Source organism: Babylonia areolata, chromosome 22 (assembly GCF_041734735.1).
Source record: "Babylonia areolata isolate BAREFJ2019XMU chromosome 22, ASM4173473v1, whole genome shotgun sequence".
NCBI lineage: Eukaryota > Metazoa > Mollusca > Gastropoda > Neogastropoda > Buccinidae > Babylonia > Babylonia areolata.
Genome location: NC_134897.1, coordinates 16,800,644 through 16,825,000, shown reverse-complemented (window position 1 = coordinate 16,825,000; position 24,357 = coordinate 16,800,644). Strand labels below are relative to the sequence as shown.

The following is a 24,357-nucleotide window of genomic DNA, read 5'->3' as shown; positions in this document are numbered from 1 at the left end:
GCTTGCCCATGGACTTCACCTGCTACCCAGGCTTTGAGAGCCAGCCAAAGGCTTGGGAAAGAAATTAAAGTGTTAAAAATCATTGTGGTTTGCAGTGTGAACGCAGTCTACAACAGATCGACAGTGCGCATCGTGAGGGAGAGTGATGTTGAAGTGTTCCGGATCATCAACAGGCAGCAAGACAGACCGCTGGATGACACCAGCCTCCTTGAGTAAGTCTGTACAATCTTATGTCAATGGCCAATACATGTGTGTGTGTGTGTGTGTGTGTGTGTGTGTGTGAGTGTGTGTGTGTGTGAGTGTGTGTGTGTGTGTGTGTGTGTGTGTGTGTGGTGTGTGTGTGTGTGGTGTGTGTGTGTGTGTGTGTGTGTGACTGAAGCCTGACTGAATGACACAGGAAATGAATGATAAGCCATCTGAAGGCAGCTCTGTGTGTGTGTGTGTGTGTGTGTGTGTGTGTGTGTGTGTGTGTGTGTGACTGAAGCTTGACTGAATGACACAGGAAATGAATGATAAGCCATCTGAAGGCAGCTCTCAATTTTGTGTGTGTGTGTGTGTGTGTGTGTGTATGTGAGTGTGTGTGTGAGTGTGTGTGTGAGTGTGTGTGTGTGTGTGTGAATGTGTGTGTGTGAGTGTGTGTGTGAGTGTGTTTGTGAGTGTGTGTGTGTGTGTGTGAGTGTGTGTGTGAGTGTGTGTGTGTGTGTGAGTGTGTGTGTGTGTGTGTATGAGTGAGTGAGTGAGTGTGTGTGTGTATGTATGTGTGTGTGTGTGTGTGTGTGAGTGTGTGTGTGTGACTGAAGCCTGACTGAATGACACAGGAAATGAATGATAAGCCATCTGAAGGCAGCTCTCACTGCCTCTAGGCAGCCTGACATTCAAATGACGTGTTTTTTTCAACTTTTTTTTTTTTCTCAAATTTGATAGCATATAGAAATTTAACGTAAATACATATATGGATAAGTAGAGTGGAACAAAATGGATGAAACATGAAAAAGCAAACAAAAATGAAAATTAAATAACAGTTTTGCAACATACAAGCATAGTATTCTGAGGAAAACCTACTATTGATAAATCATTTGAAATTGTCATCAATAAGGGGGGAAAAAACATCCATTTCAACCAAATTGCATCATTTGTATATATTTCAATGAATGTACTTTCTTCATTAACACTGCTTATTTTAAGTTAAAGTTTTGCAAATATCAAATTATGATTTTCTATTTTTGTGTATAAGCAATAAGCCAGTAAAAATTTGCACATTGTTTCACACAAAACCGCTTGGAGTTTTAAGATTTAAACTTTATAATTTGCTTAGCCTTTACCATAAAAAAAACAAACTATTATATAAAGTTTCCAATCAAAGGTAAGCATGGTTACCATTTAGTATTGAACCTGTATGTTTCACATGCAACCATGGCATTATATTCTTTAATTTTCTATCTTGAGAGAATATAATTTTCAAATGAGTGAATATTTAGGAGGCGTTTATCCAATTTACATTTATAGTATACATCTTCCCTAGGAGGATTGGCAAATCAAGAACCAAGTCTGTAATTATTTCAATGAAATGACTTAGTCAGCCCACCCAACTCCAAAAAAAAGCCAAATTGAAACAATTTGAATTGCAGTGGCCATGTTTCTCTGCTATGCTTAATTCCATCTTTCTGTAAATTATTTCTGTTATGATGAAAGGTTGGGTTTTTTGGTGTGTTTTTTTAAGTTACTTTGCAGTGAGTTTTAATGTTCTCTTATTAATTGTTGCAATTTTCTCGTACCTGTTGTGTCTGTGTGGAGTTGATTTCAATTTGGTTGATTTACAAGAAGGTTGAAATTCAAACAGATTGAACACCACATTGCTGTGTTGCCATCAGTATTGAGGAGTTTTAATTCATTTCAGTGCCTGTTGTGTCTGTTGTTTTGTCAATTGTTCTTGGTTCTTCTGCAGCACCTCATGAAAAGAGAGAGAGAGACAGACAGACAGCAAGTAGCTGATAATCTTCACACTTTTTAGGATAAAGTTACTTTTCCTGATAGTAATTCGTTATTTAATTTTCTCCACACCCTGTGGTACATAAGGCAGCGGCAACCAGAGATCTCCACTGTTGCCTTTTAAAAAATTTTTTGCTGCCCCATCATCTCCACCTTCTTCTTTCTTCTGCATTCACTCGTATGCACACGAGTGGGCTTTTACGTGTATGACCGTTTTTACCCCACCATGTAGGCAGCCATACTCCGTTTTCGGGGGTGTGCATGCTGGGTATTTTCTTGTTTCCATAACCCACCGAACGCTGACATGGATTACAGGATCTTTAACGTGCGTATTTGATCTTCTGCTTGCATATACACACGAAGGGAGTTCAGGCACTAGCAGGTCTGCACATATGTTAACCTGTGAGATCGTATAAATCACCACCCTTTACCCACCAGGCACCGTCACCGTGATTCGAACCCGGGACCCTCAGATTGACAGTCCAACGCTTTAACCACTCGGCTATTGCACCCATTTCAGTGGCATTACTCCCATGCTGTTCATTTAGATTCCTCCATACACGGCCACACCCAGGTTCGTCTGCCACAGTTCCAGTGTTGGCAGCCCACAGGGAACCATCGATGTTAGGTCACCAGGAGGCCACACACCAGAGGAGGCCCTGCACTGCTGCTGAGTCACTTCGGTGGTGTTCAGTGGTTCTGATTTAATGTACTTAGGACACCACCTACTAAGCCTCCTACTAACGACAGTAATGGCTTAGTCGCGGAGCCAGACTGAGTGAGCGTCCCTCCCAGAGTGGAGACCGCCACCATGTTGCCTTTCTTATGCTGTCTTAGTTTTCCCCTGTATGGCCATCTGCACTGTTGCCTTTCTTATGCCATCTTAGTTTTCCCCTGTATGGCCATCTGCACTGTTGCCTTTCTTATGCCATCTTAGTTTTCCCCTGTATGGCCATCTGCACTGTTGCCTTTCTTATGCCGTCTTAGTTTTCCCCTGTATGGCCATCTGCACTGTTGCCTTTCTTATGCCGTCTTAGTTTTCCCCTGTATGGCCATCTGCACTGTTGCCTTTCTTATGCCGTCTTAGTTTTCCCCTGTATGGCCATTCTCCTTCAGCTCTCTTTTTTTTTTTTTTTTTTTTGTTCCTTTTTTTTTTTCCTGTGCCCATATCTCTGTTATGTTCCTTGACACTCATTTTCCATGTTGTGTACAGTGAAGGGATACTCTTGGAAGTGCTTTTGGTGGCATTCCAGGTACAGCCATTTCCTTTTTTTTTTTTCTTCTTCTTTTAACCATTCTGTGCCTTGTCTGTCTTGGTCTTCATTGCACTTTTAAAAAAAATATATATATCTGGTTTCCGATTTTTATAGACAGGCAAGGTAAAAATAATGAAAAAAAAAAAAAAAAAAAGAAGAAAGAACAAACAAAACAAAAAAAGTAAAGAAAAATCGAAACAAAACGGTCATACACATAAACTGTTACATGTCTGTCTGAGTGAGTATGTGTGCGTGCCTGAAATCTGATTGAACGACACAGGGAACGAACGATGAAACAAAACGCCCAGCTGCAGCCATCAGTCGGCTTTACCCAGGTAGGCAGCCTGTTGTGCAAATGTCTCCGTGTTTGTAAAGCGCTTAGAGCTTGGTCTCCGTCTGAGGATAGGCGCTGTATAAGTATCCATATCAGTCAGTTCGATGAATCAGTGTTGTCATGGTTGTGCAGGACTCTGGGAGGATTGGATGGTCAAGCTCGGGGACCACTTTCAGACACAGCGGTGACACTGATTGATGACATGATCAAGAAGGTCAACGAGGAGGGGGAAAGCCGACAGTGAGTATCGTGTTGTCAAAAGTGAGTAACAGTGTCTGGCGTAGGCATGACTCTCTGCGGTAGGAGTCTGTTTTGATCAGAGTGAATTTTTTCAACAACAACAACAACAACAACAAAAAAAGCACAAAAAATCATCCTGTGTCGGATAATCTAGAAAAAAAAAAGAAAAGAAAAAAAGACACTGATTGTGATCAGGTTACCCGCTGCAGTCCAAGACTCGATCTTGAACCTGTTCTGTAAATTGTTTGACCCATGATCCAGTGTCACAGATAATCTAGAAAAAAAAAATGACATTGATTGTGATCAGGTTACCCACTACAGTGCAAGACTCGATCTTGGACCTGTTCTGTAAGTTGCTCGACCCAAGTAAAAATGATGGGACAAGGGGGCGCTACTCTTTGGCTGACCGCATCGAGGGCTTTGCTCACAACCTTCTGACGGGCCGCAGCTGTCCCGCAGTGCCCCCTGTTGACGATGAACTGTAAGTTCTCTCCTCTCTCTCTCTCTCTCTCTCTCTATATATATATATATATATATATATATATATATATATATGATATGTGAGTGTGTTGTGTGCACACTTTTCTTAAAGGCAAAGAAAGTTGTTTGAATTTGCTAAATTAGTTGAGATTATTATGTCATGTCTTCTTTGTCAGTATTGTCATTGAATATGTCGCTGCAGGGGTGTGTGAAAATGTGTGTGTTTGTGCATGTTTGTTTATGTGTGTGTGTGTGTTTGTGTGTGTGTGCTTGCATATAAAAACATCATATGAGTTGTTCTTTGAAAAAAAACAACAACAGATTTTTGTCTCCAAATATATATGACAGAAGTTCTTTGAAAAAAAAAGAAGATTTTTGTCGGGTCTTCATTATAAAAACCAGTATTCATATTGCATACAATTTTCCAATGGTTTGTGTTTGTAGTTTGTGCATGCGTGTGTGTGTGTGCATGTATGTGCTTGTGCACTTTAAGGTCTTCTTGATATCAGTATTAAAATTGTTTGCATGTTCTGTTTGTGTGTCTGTGTATGTGTGTGTGCGCATGCATGTGTGTGACTGTGCGTGTGTATGTTTTTGAATGTGTGTGTATGTGTTGTGTGTGTATGTGTACACATGCATGTGTGTGTGTGTGTGTTGAAGGATCCGGAAAGAATGTGAACACGTGATAGTGTCAGCTGGAAGATGGCATCCGGTGAAGCTACAAGGCTATGACTATGAGGCCAAGTAAGTCTACTCTTTCCCTTTTCCGTTACTTTTTATCAGTTTAATGTCATATTGAGCATCCAGTAATGTGACGTCATCTTGAGCGTCTAGTAATGTCATCTTTGAGTGTCTAGTAATGTAATGTTTATTGAATATCTTGTAATATCTTGTGGGGCATCCAGTAAAACCATATCGAGCATCTAGTCATGTAATGTCATGTTGACTGTCTAGTAATGTAACGTGATATTGAGCATCCTGTAATATTAAGCCATACTGTAATTTAATGTCATACTGAGCATCTAGTAATGTAATGTCATATTGAGTGTCTGTTAATGTAACGTCACACTGAGCATCTAGTAATGTAATGTCATACTGAGCATCTGGTAATGTAATGTCATGTTGAGCATCTAGTAATGTCATACTGAGCATCTAGTAATGTAATGTCATGTTGAGCATCTAGTAATGTCATACTGAGCATTTGGTAATGTAATGTCATATTGAGTGTCTGTTAATATGAAGTCATACTGAGTGTCAAGTTATGTAATGTCATATTGAGTGTCTGTTAATATGAAGTCATACTGAGCGTCAAGTAATGTAATGTCATATTGAGTGTCTGTTAATGTAATGTCTTATTGAGCATCAAATAATGTAATGTCATATTGAGTGTCTGTTTATGTAACATCATATTGAGCATCTAGTAATGTAATGTCATATTGAGTGTCTGTTAATATGAAGTCATACTGAGCATCAAGTAATGTAATGTCACGTTAACTCATAGAGCCCCGCACGCAAGCATTGCTACGGTGTAAACATTTATCTCATAAAATCTGTTTTCACATTCCTACATATGCATAAACCTCAAGGAAAGGCGACTAACTTCTACAGTATATCTGGACGTGTCCACATGTAATGTGGATGAAAAACAGTATATTTTGTCCTCATCAATGACGGGCGCAATAGCCAAGTGGTTAAAGTTTTGGACTTTCAATCTGAGGGTCCTGGGTTTGAGTCTCGGTGACAACGTCTGGTGGGTCAAGGGTGGAGATTTTTCCGATCTCCCAGGTCAACATATGTGCAGACCTGCTAGTGCCTGAAGCCCCTTTGTGTGTATATGCAAGCAGCAGATCAAATACACGCGTTAAGATCCTGTAATCCATGTCAGCATTCGGTGGGTTATGGAAACAAGAACATACCCAGCATGCACACCCTCAAAAGCAGAGTATGGCTGCCTACATGTCAGGGTAAAAACAGTCATACACAAAAAAGCCCACTCATGTACATACGAGTGAACGTGGGAGTTGCAGCCCATGAATGCAGAAGAAGTCCTCATCAGTATGTCATAGAAACCTGCCAAGGCTGGAAGCTCCCTGGGGTTGAATGGGTTAAGTGTCTAGTAATGTAATGTCATATTGAGTGCCTCGGTGAAACCCTTCAAGTAATGACACTTTTTTTTTTTTTACAGAAAATTTCTAGAATAATGCCAGGAACAATGTGCTCACACTGTGCCAGGCTTTGAGTGAAGTACATACAATATATTATTATGTTTTTTTTTCTAGTTTCAGTCATTGGCATCAATACTTGAGATAACTCTAGGCTAGCTACAAAGTGAGGATGATTTCAGTTTTGTGTGTGTGTGTGTGTTTCAGAGACAGAGACACATTTTCAGTGCCAAGGAAACTGACACTATCTACAGGAGTTGATGGTGTTGATGATGAGGTAGTGTCTGTTGATGAACAGATTTTTAGACAGTGTTGTTCAGTGTGTGTGTGTTGTGTTTGTGCGTGTGTGTGTGTGTGTGTGTGTGTGTGTGTGTGTGTGTGCATTCATTTTTTTCTTCTTCTTTAAACTAAGTTTGGCATGAGGTGTACTTTTTTGTATGGATGACTGTGCTCTTATTTCTTCAAACTGTGATGATTAGTGTGTGTTTCTCTCTCTCTCTCTCTCTCTCTCTGTGTGTGTGTGTGTGTGTGTGTGTGTGTGTGTGTGTGTGTTCATGCGCATGGATGAACGCATTCTTCTTTTTTTTTTCCTAACTATTTTGATAAGTGTGAGGTGTGTATGAGTGTGTGTATAATTTGTGTGTGTTTGTGTGTGTGTGTGTGTGTGTGTGTGTGTGTGTTGCATACAAATTGTGTGCCACTTTTTCTTTAGATATTCTTTATATTTGTTGCTCACCCTACTACTTCAAACATGGCCACGTCATACATCTAAATTTAGGGCAGACAGTTAGTCTGGAAAAAAAAAAAGAAGTCATATATTATGTAAACTGTTCAGAGGCAGAAAGTTAATACTGTGGTTTGCCTTTTGCAGTGTGTGGATTTCCACATCATTGAGTACAGCAGTCGACAGTGGTTCCCCATACGCAATGGAGAGGGCCTGTTGAACAACCGGGTAAGTGAATATCATGGGGTGGGGTCTTCCGAAATAAGCATGCAGACATGCTTACTGGACACAGTGATGGTGTGGGAGGAATTCAAAAGGAAAGTTTAAAGAGAGATTCAAAAGGAGAGTTAAAAAAAAAAGTGCATGCATGCATGTACAGTATTGCTCACACATAAAAGCTTACACATGTGCACACAGATTTGTGTCGTGAGTGCGAGCACACACACACACACACATATGTAACCCTTGCACTGAAGGGTCTTTTCTCTGAACATAACTTACATTTACACAAGAACAGAATAGAATAGAATATGTCAATATAAAGCAATATAATGCATTTAATAACAATATTCTTGATAACTATGGTAAACCACTGACCTCGTTACTTTTGATAATTTTAAAGATGTTGAAAAATGTATATAAATGAGACTGTTAGTACAATAGTTGATCAAGTCATTTGGCAGACATGCAACAAAGCAACAAATGTTCATGACTAAAGAAAGGAAAGAATGTAAACAAACCAACAAAATGACAGCCTGCAACAAGAGGGTACAAGTATCAACGCCAACCACAACCACAACAAAATCATCATGTGATACTTATTACAGGTTCTGTCGGTTTGGTTTCAAAGGTGTGTGTGTGTGGGGAGGGGGGGGCGGGGGGGGGGGGGGGGGGGAACAGTGAGAGAGAACAAACGAACAAACGAACAAAATTTTATTTTATGAGGGTAAAGGAGTAAGCACAAAGTACTTGTTTACATCCAGCCCTCTGGGCATAAATAATAATTGGAGAAAAAAAAGAAGAAAAAAAGCGAGAGTCAATTCACAACACCAACGTCAAAATTGCATGAGCATGTGCAAACATAAACATAGAACTTATGTACAATACAATATCGCGATAGATGAATAACAACGAGGACAATAGGGTAGGGGCGTGGTGGAGAGCGGAAGGAAGAATGGACAAGGGGAAGAGTAAAGAAGGTTGGGGAGGCTGACAACAGATATAGTGACAGTGACAGTGGAGAGACAGAGAGAGAGACTGACAGGGGAGGATAGAGGCATATATATATTGACAATCTATGCATGTTTTTTGTTTATAATTGATGTTTCAAGAGAGAGAGAGAGAATGCAAACAAGGGAGGCAAGGCCTTCAAGACTCACTTGTGATACACTTTAAAAAAAAAAATCTAATCGTTAAAATGTGTTGTGTATTTGTTAACCAGATTCGAATTAAGTCCCCTAGCATTAATTACAGAGTACTTTCCCTTTTTTACTATCTGCACCAAAACGTTTGCAAAATAAATAAACTTCCATGCTTAGCAAAAGAAATTCCTGATTGAACAAAAAATGATAACAATGACTGCTCTTGTTGTTGGGTCAGAATATCAGATCAAAGTGCCAAGTTTAGAGAATACAAAAAATATAAATATAACAGTAAATGCAGTTTGCATTTAATTAGGCTTCATTTTTTAATTTTTTTTGTGCGCATCCCAGAGGTGCAGTATTATTTTAAACAAGATGACTGGAAAGAACTGAATTTTTCCTATTTTTATGCCTAATTTGGTGTCAACTGACAAAGTATTTGCAGAGAAAATGTCAATGTTAAAGTTTACCACGGACACACAGACACACACACGCACACACACACAGAGACAACCGAACACCGGGTTAAAACATAGACTCACTTTGTTTACACAAGTGAGTCAACAAACCAACAAAATGACAGCCTGCAACGAAAGGGTACAAGTATCAATGCCAACCACAGCCACAACAAAACCACCATGTGATGGTTGTTGCAGGTTCTGTCATTTGGCCTCAAAGGGAGACCGTCCAGTGGCATAGATGAACCTGTCAACTTCCGTATCCATACGCCAGACAACCGCATTGCCGCTAAACGAGCCAGGTCAGTGTCGTCTCTTTCTGTCTTGTGTGTTTGTTTTCCACCCCTTGCACATTTGCTGTGTACTTTTAAAAACTGTTGTGCGTGGGTGGCGGGGAAGTGTGGGGGTGGGGTTGTGTACATGTGTATGGCACTGATTTCATTCTGTTTGCCCTCCACGTGTTCATATGATGCTTTATTTTGTTTGATAAATTTTGTAGATGAATATTCCAATTTTTCCTCTGTTTGATTTTTGAGAGCTTGTCTGCTTTGATACCTTATATATAGTGTGTGTATTTGTTCTTTTGTTTTCTGCTTTAAATGACTTTGGAAAAAGGTGTGTGCAAGAAATTGAACATGCATGCATGTGCAGATATGTGTTTACATCTTAGAGCATACATGTGTGTATATGTATGTGTGTGTGGGTGGGTGTTCAAGAGAGTGTGCCAAAGTACACACTCATATTTTAACTAATTAGTCCCCTAATTAATCTTGTTGATTCCCCCCCCCCCCCTCAAGAAATGGACATTCTTTGAGAGCTGTTGTACATCAATCTATTTTAAAATGTGCATGCACACCTGAATGCACATAAGTTTGCAGATACATGAGCACGTAAGTGTGCATGTGGCTTTTGTGCATAGCTATATCCAGTGTTTAACCCATTCATCCCTGAGGAGTTTACAGCCTCACGGGTATATTGATGCGGTAAAAGGGCAGAAAATGCAGTGTTTTTCCTCAAAATGGCATTTAGACGCATCCATAAATATTGTAGAAGCTAGTTCAACTGCCTTTCCTTACAATTTATGCAGATGTAGGATTATGGAAACCGTTACAGTGAGACAAATTTTGATGCCAAAGCAATGATAGGCTGTGGGGCTCAATAAGTTAAACATGTACTTTCACACTTGACAGCCTTTTAAATGATTTTCCTTGAGATGAATATTGTTCATGACAAAGCATGTTGAAGAGATTTTTTTTTCCCCTTTCTTTTGTGTGCAGTTGTGTGTACTTTGACATGTCTACTGGCCGCTGGGTCAACCCCCAGGATGTGTGCTATGTGCGCAACGATCTCCGACTGGCCACAGATAACTTTGTGGACTGTAGCTGTGGTCACATGACCAGTTACGCCATCATTGCCGAAGTTTACGACTCGGGCATCATTGGTTACACGCTGTGGTTCTACATCATCACCTTATTCTGCATGGTCTGTGTATTATTTTTTTCTGGATGAGGAGGAGGAATTTTGTTTAATGTCCCGTCACACATATCGGTCATTGAAGACTTTTTGTTAAAGTATTTATGAATACATCTGAGTATTATCGGTTAGAAGGGGTGGGAGATGTGGATGAATGGAGGGTTGGGAGAAACTGGGCAAATGAGGGTAAAAAAATGTGGGTGAAATTTGGAAGAAAAAACAACAACAAAAAACAACAACAAAACAACTCTAAATACAGTTCCAGGAAATTACTTAAAGGACTTTCTGGATGAAAGACATTTATTGTTGTGAATTAGTTATTGTTGTGTATCTCTATGACATGTGTGGCCTGACTCTGCAATGACAATGTCCGTTTTTAGTCATGAATAGCCTAACTCTGTGGTGACAGTGTCTGTGTGCAGTCATGCATAGTCTAATGGCAGTGTATATGTGCAGTTATGAATAACCGAAAGGTGATGTCTGTGTAAAATAATGCAGAGCCTGATGTTGTAGTGATATTGAGTGTGCAGTCTGGCAGTCTGGCCTGGCACTATGATGACACTGTGTGCAGTCATGCACAGCCTAATGGCAGTGTTTTTTTCGAAATTATGAATAACAGAAAGGTGTCTGTATACAATAATGCAGAGCCTGATACTGTAGTGACATTGTGTGTGCAGTCAAGCATAGCATAATGCTGTGATGACAATGTCTGTGTGCAGTCATGCATAGCCTAACGCTGTGATGACGATGTCTGTGTGCAGTCATGCATAACCTAATGCTGTGATGACGATGTCTGTGTGCAGTCATGCATAACCTAATGCTGTGATGACAATGTCTGTGTGCAGTCATGCATAGCCTAACGCTGTGATGACGATGTCTGTGTGCAGTCATGCATAACCTAATGCTGTGATGACAATGTCTGTGTGCAGTCATGCATAGCCTAATGCTGTGATGACGATGTCTGTGTGCAGTCATGCATAACCTAATGCTGTGATGACAATGTCTGTGTGCAGTCATGCATAGCCTAATGCTGTGATGACATTGTCTGTGTGCAGTCATGCATAGCCTAACGCTGTGATGATGATGTCTGCGTGCAGTCATGCATAACCTAATGCTGTGATGACAATGTCTGTGTGCAGTCATGCATAGCCTAACGCTGTGATGACAATGTTTGTGCAGTCATGCATAGCCTAACGCTGTGATGATGATGTCTGTGTGCAGTCATGCATAACCTAATGCTGTGATGACAATGTCTGTGTGCAGTCATGCATAGCCTAACGCTGTGATGACAATGTTTGTGCAGTCATGCATAGCCTAATGCTGTGATGACGATGTCTGTGCGCAGTCATGCATAGTCTAATGCTGTGATGACGATGTCTGTGTGCAGTCATGCATAGTCTAATGCTGTGATGACAATGTCTGTGTGCAGTCATGCATAGCCTAACGCTGTGATGACGATATCTGTGCACAGTCATGCATAGCCTAATGCTGTGATGACGATGTCTGTGCACAGTCATGCATAGCCTAACGCTGTGGTGACGATATCTGTGTGCAGTCATGCGTAGTCTAATGCTGTGATGACGATGTCTGTGTGCAGTCATGCATAGTCTAATGCTGTGATGACGATGTCTGTGTGCAGTCATGCATAGCCTAATGCTGTAATGACGATGTCCATGTGCAGTCATGCATAGCCTAACACTGTGATGACAAATATCTGTGTGCAGTCATGCATAGCCTAATGCTGTGATGACGATGCCCATGTGCAGTCATGCATAGCCTAACGCTGTGATGACAATGTCTGTGTGCAGTCATGCATAGCCTAACGCTGTGATGACGATTTCTGTGTGCTGTCGTGCATAGCCTAATGCTGTGATGACAAATATCTGTGTGCAGTCATGCATAGCCTAACGCTGTGATGACAAATATCTGTGTGCAGTCATGCATTGCCTAATGCTGTGATGACGATGTCTGTGTGCAGTCATGCATTGCCTAATGCTGTGATGACAAATATCTGTGTGCAGTCATGCATTGCCTAATGCTGTGATGACAAATATCTGTGTGCAGTCATGCGTAGTCTAATGCTGTGATGACGATGTCTGTGCGCAGTCATGCATAGTCTAATGCTGTGATGACGATATCTGTGCGCAGTCATGCGTAGTCTAATGCTGTGATGACGATGTCTGTGCGCAGTCATGCATAGTCTAATGCTGTGATGACGATTTCTGTGTGCTGTCGTGCATAGCCTAATGCTGTGATGACAAATATCTGTGTGCAGTCATGCATAGCCTAACGCTGTGATGACAAATATCTGTGTGCAGTCATGCATTGCCTAATGCTGTGATGACGATGTCTGTGTGCAGTCATGCATAGCCTAATGCTGTGATGACAATGTCTGTGCAGTCATGCATAGCCTAATGCTGTGATGACAAATATCTGTGTGCAGTCATGCATAGCCTAACGCTGTGATGACGATTTCTGTGTGCAGTCGTGCATAGGGATAGTGATTGTGGCTCATCACCTGTGTCACAAGCAGCCCACGTTTTCTGCCAGTCTACTGCAGCATATGCTGTTTGCTGTCTTTGCCACTTTGGTAAGCTGCCACTCTGCAGTAAACAGATCTACTCCCTTTTTGCCCCCTGCTATCCATTATTCGGATCTGAGAGCGAAATATGTCTTTTAAATTACACATATTATACCGTAACCCACTGGTGCAGACTCTGGCATGGGTCTGAATTCCTGTCCTGTCCAAACTACTAGTTCACTCATGCAGAGAAACCGAAAGTAGCTGTGACTAATGGACTCACTAGATGAGTTATCTCAATTGTGTTAACGGAAGCAGCAGCAGCATCTTTTCCGGTTTTTGACTCACTTGTGTAAACAAAGTGAGTATGTTTTAACCCGGTGTTAAGTTGTCTGTGTGTGCGTGTCTGTGTGTCCGTGGTAAACTTTAACATTGACATTTTCTCTGCAAATACTTTGTCACTTGACAGCAAATTAGGCATAGAAATAGGAAAAATTCAGTTCTTTCCAGTCATCTTGTTTAAAACAATATTTCACCTCTGGGGTGGGCACAAAAAAAAAAAAAAAAAAAAAATGAAGCCTAATTATATGCAGACTGCATTTACTGTTATATTTATATTTTTTGTATTCTCTAAACTTGGCACTTTGATCTGATATTCTGACCCAACAAAAAGAGCAGTCATTATCATTTTTTGTTCAAACAGGAACTTCTTTTGCTAAGCATGGAAGTTTTATTTATTTTGCAAATGTTTTGGTGCAGGGATAAACAAGGGAAATTACTCTGTAATTAATGCTAGGGGACTTAATTTGCTTTAAACTGATCTTTCTCATCTTAAACATTACATTTTGAGATTATACTCAATACATAAAAAGCTTGTGTGTTTTATTCTCAGTCACAAGTGAGTCCTGAAGGCCTTGCCTCTCTTGTTCTTGGTTTTTGTGATCAGTCCTACAGTTTCAGCTGACTGGGTTTTTTTTCTCACTTTTTCTCCGTTTCTGTCTTTTCAATGACTCCCTGTTTTTGCTTTTGCATGTTACCATGTTTTCAAACAGGAAGCAAGGCTGTATCGATCATTTGAGCGATCGGGCCAAAAGTAAGACCAGATCAAACTTGATAAGCGCACACGCAGTGCCCATCCTCTGGGCACAGCCGACACCACTGCTTTGGCTCTACCACTCGAACAAGTTGGTAAAAGAAAAGGAGATTTGATCAAAACATTATCATTTGCTCCCAGATCTGAATTATACCAACTTGCCTCAGTATATGTACGGTTCCTATCAAAAGTGAGTCTTGTTTTTTTACTACCTACAGTTTTGATAAACTTTCTCCATTTGCCTCTGAATCCATTTCCTGTGCTGCCTTTTTTTTCAATGATCATGTTTGTCCTCTCTTATTCCTTAAATTCATTGAACCCAGTGACAGAGCACTGCTCTGGCACTGAAATTCATGTCTTTAAAATGGTTTCCATGTTACTACATATCCAAAAACCACAGTCAAAGGGAAAAACTTCTACAGTATTTCCGGCTGTGTCTGCCTGTGTCAGTTTGGAGGGAAAAAGAAAAAGAAAATGGTCAGTTTCAGTACATTTATGCATTTTTAACAAATCAGTATGACAAGAAAGCCTGCCAAGACTGTAAATTCCCTTGAGTTGAATGGGTTACGGGCAAAATGATGGAGAACACACACCCCGCTCCACCCCCAAACCATCTTTTGAAAAAACAACAACAACAACAACAACAAAAAACCCCAGCAGAATTAATCATTGAACTAGTCTGCACCTTTAATGAGCTGTTTTAACATTTGTTATGTTTCTTTGTTGGTATTTGACACACAATGCGATTCAATACAAGCCGCTGATATTTTCTCCCCCTCCACTAGACCTTGAGTGGTGGTCTGGACGCTAGTCATTCAGATGAGATGATAAACCAAGGTCCCGTGTGCAGCATGCATTTAGCGCACGTAAAAGAACCCACGGCAACAAAATGGCTGTTCCTGGCAAAATTCTGTAGAAAAATCCACTTCGATAGGAAAAACAAATAAAACTGTGTGCAGGAAAAAATACCACAAAAAAAAAAAAAAGAAAAAAAAAAGGTGGTGCTGTCATATAGCGACGTGCCGTCCCTGGGGAGAGCAGCCCGAATTTCACACAGAGAAATCTGTTGTGATAAAAAGAAATACAAATACAAAAAAAAACAATTTTATTTTTCTCCCCAGCTGTGTCTGGTGGTGGACGCCTACTTCAGTGACAGCGACATCCTGGCGAGGTCAATGAAGGAGGATAACACTCGCTGTATTGCCATGGGCCTCTTCCTGCACTACTTCTTCCTCACACAGTTCATGTGGATCATGATGCAGGTATGACTTTCACCTCTTCTTCTTCTTCTTCTGTGTTTGTGGGCTGCAACTTCCACGTTCACTCCTATGTACATGAGTGGGCTTTTACATGTATAACCGTTTTGACCCTGCCATGAAGGCAGCCATACTCCGTTTTCGGGGGTGTGCATGTTGGGTATGTTGCTGTTTCCATAACCCACCGAACGCTGACATGGATTACAGGATCTTTAACGTGCGTATTTGGTCTTCTGCTTGTGTCTGCACATATGTTGACCTGGGGGGTTGGGGAAAATTCCCACCTTTTACCCACCAGGCGCCGTTACCGAGATTAGAACCCGGGACCCTCAGATTGAAAGTCCAACGCTTTAACCATATGGCTATTGCGCCCGTCACTTTCAGCTCAACTTTCAGCTAATATCAAGTGACTGACGTAAACTTACAGTTGGGCCAAGAGCAAAGTTTGAGCTGTATGATCAATGGGTTTTTTTCCACTGCAGTGAAAATTCTTGCAGGAATGTCAGACCCCTGCTGGAGTCTGCACTAGTGGGTCACGGTAAGTATGTTAGATAAGCATAATTTTAATAAGAAAATTTCCTTTTCAGATTAGTCTTTTGTGAAGGACCATGACTCTCGAACTAGGAGGCAAGATTGCACTGGCTCTTAGTGCTGCAGCCTTGGCAGTTAGTTGGCATTATGGGACCATCCCAACAGTGACTGTCCCAAAGCCCTGTAGGCTGTGGGGATGAAACTTGGGCAAGACTCTCTCCACTATGTTAAAATTCTAGCCCAGATGTCAGGACAGCAGTTGCTTCCTCTGTTGTTGTGACAGTCATAGATGGAGAAGACTGTCTATCGTACGTATATTGTCGAGGATTATACAGCTGATGAACAGAACATCAACACAGTCAGACTGAATTCATGCTCACTCAGAGATTAATAACAATTTCATAGAATGAGCAAACTGTACAATTATTGCTTCAAAGAAAGAAAAAAACAAGATGTCCACACTTCCAGACACACAGAAAGTCATAAGAAAAACCTCAGAAAACAACTCTTGCCCCCAAGAAAAATAAGAGTGACTGTAGGTATTGGGACTGACACATAAAATGTGGAAGTGCCTTGGTGGTAGAGATGACGCTGGTGGTGTGGAAGAATACAGTGTTCGTAACATTCCTCATAGAGGCTTCTTCTTCTTCGTTCCTGGGCTGCAACTCCCATGTTCACTCATAGTTACATGAGATAAGTTTTTACGTCAATGACCGTTTTTACCCTGCCATGTAGGCAGCCATACTCTGTTTTCAGGGGTAGAGGCTTCTTCAAGTGTGGTGATTTTTATAAGAGGGAAAGTTAGTTGGGCAGAGTGGAGAAATTAGTTGGGCAGAGTGGAGAATGAAAACTAATCACAAGAGAACTGACTCAGGATCAGGAAGGGTAGAAAAGCTGAACACAAGAAAATACATGTAGTAAGTAGATTTCTCTGTACTGAGAGAAAAGTGGGGAGGGAATCAACAACAAGCAAACAAAATGTCATTCTCCTCCATTGTTATGAGTTAAAGTCCACACAGGAATTATGCAACACACATGACGTAATAAGATAATCATCGTTCATTGTGAATAAAGATCATATTTCTTTGCTGGCACATATATGGCCTGGACCAAGAGCCAGTCTTTGAAGATTTAGAAAGGAGGTTGTCTGGATCTGCTGCGTGGTGACTGTCGGGGCCAGTGCAGGATTGCTCAGTCACAGTGGCTGCAAGGGAAAATCTCTTGTAGGTTTGGTGCTGCAATAGCCGAGTGGTTAAAGCATTGGACTGTCAATCTGAGGGTCCTTTAGATACTGTTTTCCAGTTAACGAAGCAAATAAATATTTTGAACTTGATCTAAATTAGACGGGCGCAATAGCTGAATGGTTAAAGCGTTGGACTTTCAATCTGAGGGTCCCGGGTTCGAATCACGGTGACAGTGCCTGGTGGGTAAAGGGTGGAGATTTTTCCGATCTCCCAGGTCAACATATGTGCAGACCTGCTAGTGCCTGAACCCCTTTGTGTGTATACGGCAAGCAGAAGATCAAATACGCACGTTAAAGATCCTGTAATCCATGTCAGCGTTCGGTGGGTTATGGAAACAAGAACATACCCAGCATGCACACCCCTGAAAACGGAGTATGGCTGCCTACATGGCGGGGTAAAAACGGTCATACACGCAAAAGCCCACTCGTGTGCATACGAGTGAACGCAGAAGAAGAAAAAGGTGCTGCAGTGTCATGGTTATTCCTTCGTGTGTGAGTGTGTGTGTGTTATACATGTGTTCACACATGCATGTAACAGCTCATTCCGGTTAGTTTGTGGAAATGCGTACAGCCACAAGGGCAGAACAGTTAACTCACTTAGTACTGCCAGTTACCTCACCTGACTTTTCCCCACAGACGACCCATTTGTATGGGTAAGAAATAAAATCACCAAAAAACAAATGTGTGAATTTTTTAACTGAAAACTTCCAAACTGATCTGTAACATAATTCCTCCCCTCTCATGCTATCATACAGTGAGATGATGAAAGTACCCATACTTTTTGTTTGAAATTTACACACATTGATGACTTGTAAACGAATCCAGGAAAGCACGCAGAGCTTGAAACAGATTAAATTGAGAACATTATGTAGCCACAGTAGGGCCCCTTCATCTGATTCTGTTGTCTGCCTTGTGACTGAGACGAAACTGGGCCAGATGCCATTGTTGACTCGCACTGTTCACCTGAACCAGTCACCACAAAAAAACAACACCCAACTCTTCTTGCTCGAGAGCACAGCAACACACTCTGCATTTATTGGTTTCAGTGGAGAGTGGAAAGGTCAGTTAAGGTATTCTTAGCTTATAACATCATTATGCAAATTAGGTGCCACTCCAAAAATTCTAAACTATCTAAAGCCCTGTTAGGTCTTCTTCGTCTGAAAATGGTTGTAAACAACAGGGCCTCAATCGGGCCTGTTGTCTAGAGTGAGTTAATGTCAGGCAAGCCAGCATTGGCAACAGATATTGAATGGATGGAAAAACTGCGTTTCATTCAGTATGTTTGCTGATGGTGTGTGCAGTCCACCCATTTCTGGAACCTCCTGGTGATGAATGATGAACACACAGAGCGCAACTACATGGTCTACTTCCTCGTGGGCTGGGGTGAGTTGGCCGTGCTGGGAATGGACACGTCTTCATCATGTGCTTCCGTCCCCTCTCTCATCTCCTTCGTTCTGGGCTGCAGCTCCCACATTCTCTCGTTTGCAGGAGTGGGCTTCTATGTTTATGACTGTTGTGTAACCCTGCAATGTAGGCAGCCATACTTCGTTTTCAGGGGTGTGCATGCTGGGTATATTTTTGTTTCCATAACACACCTAATTCCTGGTATGCATGTGTGTTTGATCTTATGCATGTGTATGCACACAAACGGGGTTCAGGCCCTGGCAGGTCTGCACATCTTTTCACCTAGGAGATCAGAAAAATCTCCACCCTTTACCCATCAGGCACTGTGAATGAGATTTGAACCCAGGACCCTCAGATTGAAAGACCAGAGATATAACTGTTTGGCTGCTTTCACCAGTTGTCCTGCCTCTCTGTCTTTTTGTTATCTATCAATCTGTGAGTATTGTGGTGACTTGTCCAAGTAAACAAAAGCCAAATTTATCAAAGGCATGTGTCAGGAAAAGCATATGCCCAGAAAGGCTGCAAACTGAAAAAAAAAAATTACTTGAGTATTTACCAGGTATTCAAGGAATCATAATTCGCCAGAGATGACACATAAGTACAACAGTGTTTGTTGTGTGATAGTTCACTCTCTTTGCTTGTTTGATAGTTCATTGTCTTTGCCTGATTTAGATTTTCATTCACACTGATGATGATGATGATGATGATGATGATTGTGTGTGTGTGTGTGTGTGTGTGTGATCAAGACCTTTCACTTCCTTGGGCTGATCATGATTTGCATACTATACAACTTGCTGAAAAAAAAAGATGTGCATCGGTCCATTTTTACCTCCAAGTGGACCAGTGCTCCCACATGATTGAAAAGTGTAAGTGCTGTTTATAATCTTGCCCTCTGTTCCCCTTGATAACACTAATTGGTGAGGTCATCAGCAACAACTGAAGTTGATATTGGAACAACTTTTTAACTCTTTCAGTGCAATGGCGACTTTAGTTGACCAGTCAGTGCACTGCCATAGGCGACTTAGTTGACATCAAGGGATCATGTTGACGACCATTTTTTTTACATCGTAACAAAGCTTGACAGCTGCAGCCAGTTTTCCGCCAACAGAACAGTGACTAACCTTTGCCCACTGACCGAGTTTGAAGTGAACAAGTCCGTCGTGTCATTTTAACATGAACCGCAGCCTGTGACTGAGAGCATCATATCTAAAATATTTGGCGCTGGGAAGTGTTTTTCATACAGAAACTCAATTGGCAGTGAAAGAGTTAAAACGGTGGACCTTGGTTTGAATCCGGTATCTGTGTCTGGCGGGTAAAGTTTGGAAAATTTGTCCATCTTTGAAGCCAGTGTGTGCAGACATGAGACATGAAAAATGCAGCCAACAAATGCAGAAAGAAAGAAGAAGGAAGACCCAAAGGTGACAAGAGAAGGAAATGTTCGATGTTTGAATCTAAAACCTAACCAGTGTTTATGTTGCTCGTTTTTGTACTTTGCACAGGCATATGTTGGGAACTTAACCAGTGGGAGCTCAACATTTGACAGTTACAGAAAGCAGTCGGTGAACAAAAAGCAGTCTCCATGTCTGTTGCAATGCGTACGGTCACTTTATACCGTTGTGTTACACTGAATGGGAATAATTTTCTGTTGTTCCCACAGTTGCAGTGTACTTTTCACAGTTGTGTTCAATATTTCAGGCCTTCCTCTGCTGTACGTGGCAGTGTTTTATGCTGTCACCTTCAACATCTACAAGTATACCACGGACCTGGCTGTAGACCACATCTATGGAGACGTCTACAACAATGGAGAAATGTGAGTGATTGCAGAGGGGGTTTCTTTTGGAAGTATGTTGATATGCCCACAGCCGGAAAAAAAAAATTAGCAGGAAAGCTTGTGATGTGGGAACAGATACAGCTCATTATTTTACAAAACGTGTTCATACAGCTCAATTAGAATTCAACAGTTTCATTTTTGTAATGATGGATATAAGCTAATTTTAACGTATCTCTTTTTGGGGGGATATGTTGGGATGGGACTGATCTTTTTTCCTTTCTGTTGAAATTAAACTGTTGGATGAGTGAGAAAGTAGAAAAGATTGAAACGGGTTGTTAGTATCTGGACAGTGGTACTGTTTTGCAGGGTTTTTCTTTATTTTCTTTTTTCTATTTTTCCAAATGTGACAGTCTTTTGTTCCATGCAGTCAAATTTTATTTATTTGACATGTGTACGTGTATGATTAATAGAATTGTGCAATCAACAACCATCTCCATCTACCTGAAGATCTAGTCATCAGCCCCATCCACATGTAATATGCGGCTTCTGTTCAAACATACGTGTGTGTGTGTGCACACGTGCGTGCATGAGTGTGTGTGTGTGCATGCGTGCATGTGTGTGTGTGCAGTGCGTGCATGCGTGAGTATGCACAAGTTTTTATTTTGATATGCACTTGTATGTATCCTAATTTCTACTGTATCTGTGTTTGTGTATGATTTTAAATTTATGTTCGTACCTTGTTATGTACTATCCCCCCCAATATTCCTTGTGACCCCGGTACACTTCGTAATAAAGTTCTATTCTATTCTATTCTATATTCTATTCTATTCTATTCTTATTTATTTGGGCAGTCCTAATATGGACCTGTGCAGTCTGCTGGACTTTCGGTAAAGGAACAACATCAAATGTTAAATAAGTATTATTTATTGTTGCGACAGCTGTTTCCTGACCAACCCGTACGCAGCAGTGGGAGGCATCATAGCACCGGTGCTGTTGGTCCTGGTGTTGTCTGGCATCATCTTCATCAAGGCCTTTCAGCTGATGCCTCAGTGGCAGGCTTACGATGACGTGTATCGTGGTCGCTACAACATTACAGGTACTTTCTGTGTCTCACCGTCTTGTCCTCAATGGCAAACTTACGATGATGTTTTTTTGTTATTGTTGTAAGTTGTTGTGCGTATGTCTGTTTAATGTCCGTTTAAGGGAGGAAAGCGCTGAATAAGTATTCATTATTTTTATTTTTTATTTTATTTTTTTTTGTTTTGGTTATTTACTTTATTTTATTTTACTTTATTTTATTTTATTTTATTTTTTTTAAAATTATTTTATTTTTTATTTATTTATTCATTTCTTGATTTTTTTTCTCAATGCCTGACTAAGCGCGTTGGGTTGCGCTGCTGGTCAGGCATCTGCTTGGCAGATGTGGTGTAGTGTATATGGATTTGTCCGAACGCAGTGACGCCTCCTTGAGCTACTGATACTGATATTATTATTATTCTTATTAAGTGTATCATGGTGGGTACTGGAAATAAGGGATTCTGTTCTATGTCCTGTGACACTTGGTGATTTCAGACATCTGGTTAAAGTGTTAATTTTCGTATTTGAAGGTTACTATGAAAAACAAAACAAAACAAAAAAAACAACAACAAAAAACATACCCCCAAAATCTAAAATGGTAGAAGAGGACAGCGGTAGTGGGTGGAGCTGTATAGTGAGCTGGGGGAAGCAGGATAAATGGTGGCTGGAATCAAAGATGAACATTTGAAAGAAACTGTGTAGACAGGCGCAATAGCCGAGTGGTTAAAGCGTTGGACTGTCAATCTGAGGGTCCCGGGTTTGAATCACGGTGACGGTGCCTGGTGGGTAAAGGGTGGAGATTTTTACGATCTCCCAGGTCAACATATGTGCAGACCTGCTAGTGCCTGAACCCCCTTCGTGTGTATATGCAAGCAGAAGATCAAATATGCACGTTAAAGATCCTGTAATCCATGTCAGAGTTCGGTGGGTTATGGAAACAAGAACATACCCAGCATGCACACCCCCGAAAACGGAGTATGGCTGCCTACATGGTGGAGTAAAAACGGTCATACACGTAAAAGCCCACTCGTGTGCATACGAGTGAACGCAGAAGAAGAAGAAGAAGAAAGAAACAGTACAATTCAAGAAAACTACTTAATGGACTTTAAAAGAGGAAGTCATTAATTTAACATGAGAAGCAACTAACGTAGAGTGTGAAAAAAAACCAAAGCAAATCTCTTCAGAGAGTGTAGATGACAGAGTACATCACAGGTCCTATCTCTGCCTCGCTGTTTTGTTCCCTGTGGCAGAGGTTCAGTGATGTTTATCATGGTCACTACAACACCATAGGTCTTGTAGTCAGGTAGTTGTTTGGATTACATGATTTTGACACTTGTGAGACAATCCCAGAATAATTTGTTCCGTGTTAAATGGAATTCCAAGAGAATACCTTATTTGCAGAAAATGTGACTTGAATACTGTTGATGATGGATTTCATTTAATTACAAAGTACTCCATGTTTTCTGATATTAGTATTAAAAAAAATGGTACCTGATAGTTAATTATTTCCAAAACCTGCGTCCTCATTTTGAAAACATTCTGTTCAGACACAGCAAATTCATGAAGACTTGAAATGTTGTGCAGGACACTTGCATGTAGATGAAGGAAAGTTAACATTCATTGTACCTTTGATGTGTACATTGTGATAAATCTGATTGTGTTTTTGGTACTTTTATTTTCTGAAATCTGCAGTACCCCATGAAGACTCGCAGGTTAATACCTTATCTGCTGAACTTTGGTGAAATGAGATCACGATGGCATGAATCATAAGTGCAGTTACTATGTTTTTTTTGTGGACTTTTTAGTGATGAATTGATTTTGCTGAACACAAAAAATCTTTGGTGCAGTTACTATTTTTTGTTTTACTTTTGAGTGATGTAATTGATTTTACTGAACAAAAAATATTTAGTGCAGTTACTATTTTTGGTTGTACTTTTGAGTGATGTAATTGATTTTTACTGAACTAAAATTCTTTAGTGCAGTTACTATTTTTTTGTTGTTGTACTTTGAATGATGTAACTGATTTTTCTGAACAGAAGTAATGCAGTGTTAAGAGGAAGAAATCCAGATGAAAAATGGGGACCAACATTCTGACAAGTAAACTCCTTATTATTACGGTAAGATGACAACCTTCACTGACAAGCTGACTTGTCAGCAGCGGTCAAGGGGAAGATTAAAAGTCGTGAAATGTGGTTTCAGAGGTGCGGTTGTTGTTGGTGGTGTGGGCGCTGGTGGTGTTGACGTGCTTGTGGGGAGGTCTGCACATGGTGTACAGCCGGCAGTGGTTCCTGGTGCTCTACTGTGTCTTCGTTTTTTTCCTGGTGAGTATGTCTGTTCCACCGATGATATGCTGCATGCAGCTGCCGCTTGATGCACGCCCACGCACACTGGTTACTTTAACTCTTTCACCATCAAGCTTGTGTGAAAAACACTTGCCAACACCAAATATTTTAGAAAGAATTCTCTGTCACAGGCTTCAGTTCATGTCAGAACAACACAATGGACTTGTGCACTTCAAACACAGTCAGGGGGCAAAGGTTAGTCATTGTTCTATTGGAGGGAAACTGGCCACCTGTCGAGCTTTGTTACAATGTGAAAAAAAGGTTTTATCGTCATGACCCTTGGTGTCAACAAAAGTCGCCTGTAGCGGTGCAGTGTCTAGTCAACTAAATTCGCCTATGGCAGTGAAAGAGTTAACCAGACATTGTCTGTTACTGTCTGATATCACCAGCTATTGAATGAAACAATTGAACTGAAAAGGACTTAGCCAGAAAGTTCCTTTCTTTTTTAATCCCATTGCAAGTCATTTTATGGTAATAGTTGTCACATAACTTTTTGGGACCAAGAGTACCATTCTTTCAGGACTCGGTACATGCTTTTAATCGTCGCTTAACTTTTTGGGACCAGGTGTATCATACTTCAGGATTCAATTACATACGTTTGATTGTCGCTAAACTTTTTCGGATCAAGATTAACATACTTTC

At 40.8% G+C, this 24,357-nt stretch overlaps 1 protein-coding gene across 3 annotated transcripts in view; it reads left to right on the top strand.

The window, feature by feature from the left end:
- Nucleotides 1-24,357, top strand: part of LOC143296953 (adhesion G-protein coupled receptor V1-like) — a 141,074-nt gene that overhangs the window by 107,462 nt on the left and 9,255 nt on the right. For 2 of the 3 annotated variants that reach the window (XM_076609000.1, XM_076609002.1), the window contains 14 exons: nt 96-212; nt 3,712-3,819; nt 4,127-4,300; nt 4,960-5,043; nt 6,669-6,738; nt 7,333-7,413; nt 9,203-9,306; nt 10,282-10,486; nt 12,963-13,067; nt 15,213-15,353; nt 18,423-18,504; nt 20,221-20,335; nt 21,235-21,392; nt 23,573-23,694. In XM_076609000.1, coding sequence (XP_076465115.1) covers nt 96-212; nt 3,712-3,819; nt 4,127-4,300; nt 4,960-5,043; nt 6,669-6,738; nt 7,333-7,413; nt 9,203-9,306; nt 10,282-10,486; nt 12,963-13,067; nt 15,213-15,353; nt 18,423-18,504; nt 20,221-20,335; nt 21,235-21,392; nt 23,573-23,694 — 1,666 coding nt within the window. Of the gene's footprint in view, nt 1-95; nt 213-3,711; nt 3,820-4,126; nt 4,301-4,959; nt 5,044-6,668; nt 6,739-7,332; nt 7,414-9,202; nt 9,307-10,281; nt 10,487-12,962; nt 13,068-15,212; nt 15,354-18,422; nt 18,505-20,220; nt 20,336-21,234; nt 21,393-23,572; nt 23,695-24,357 lie in introns of those variants that run through there. The other variant, XM_076609001.1, reaches the window with a different exon arrangement.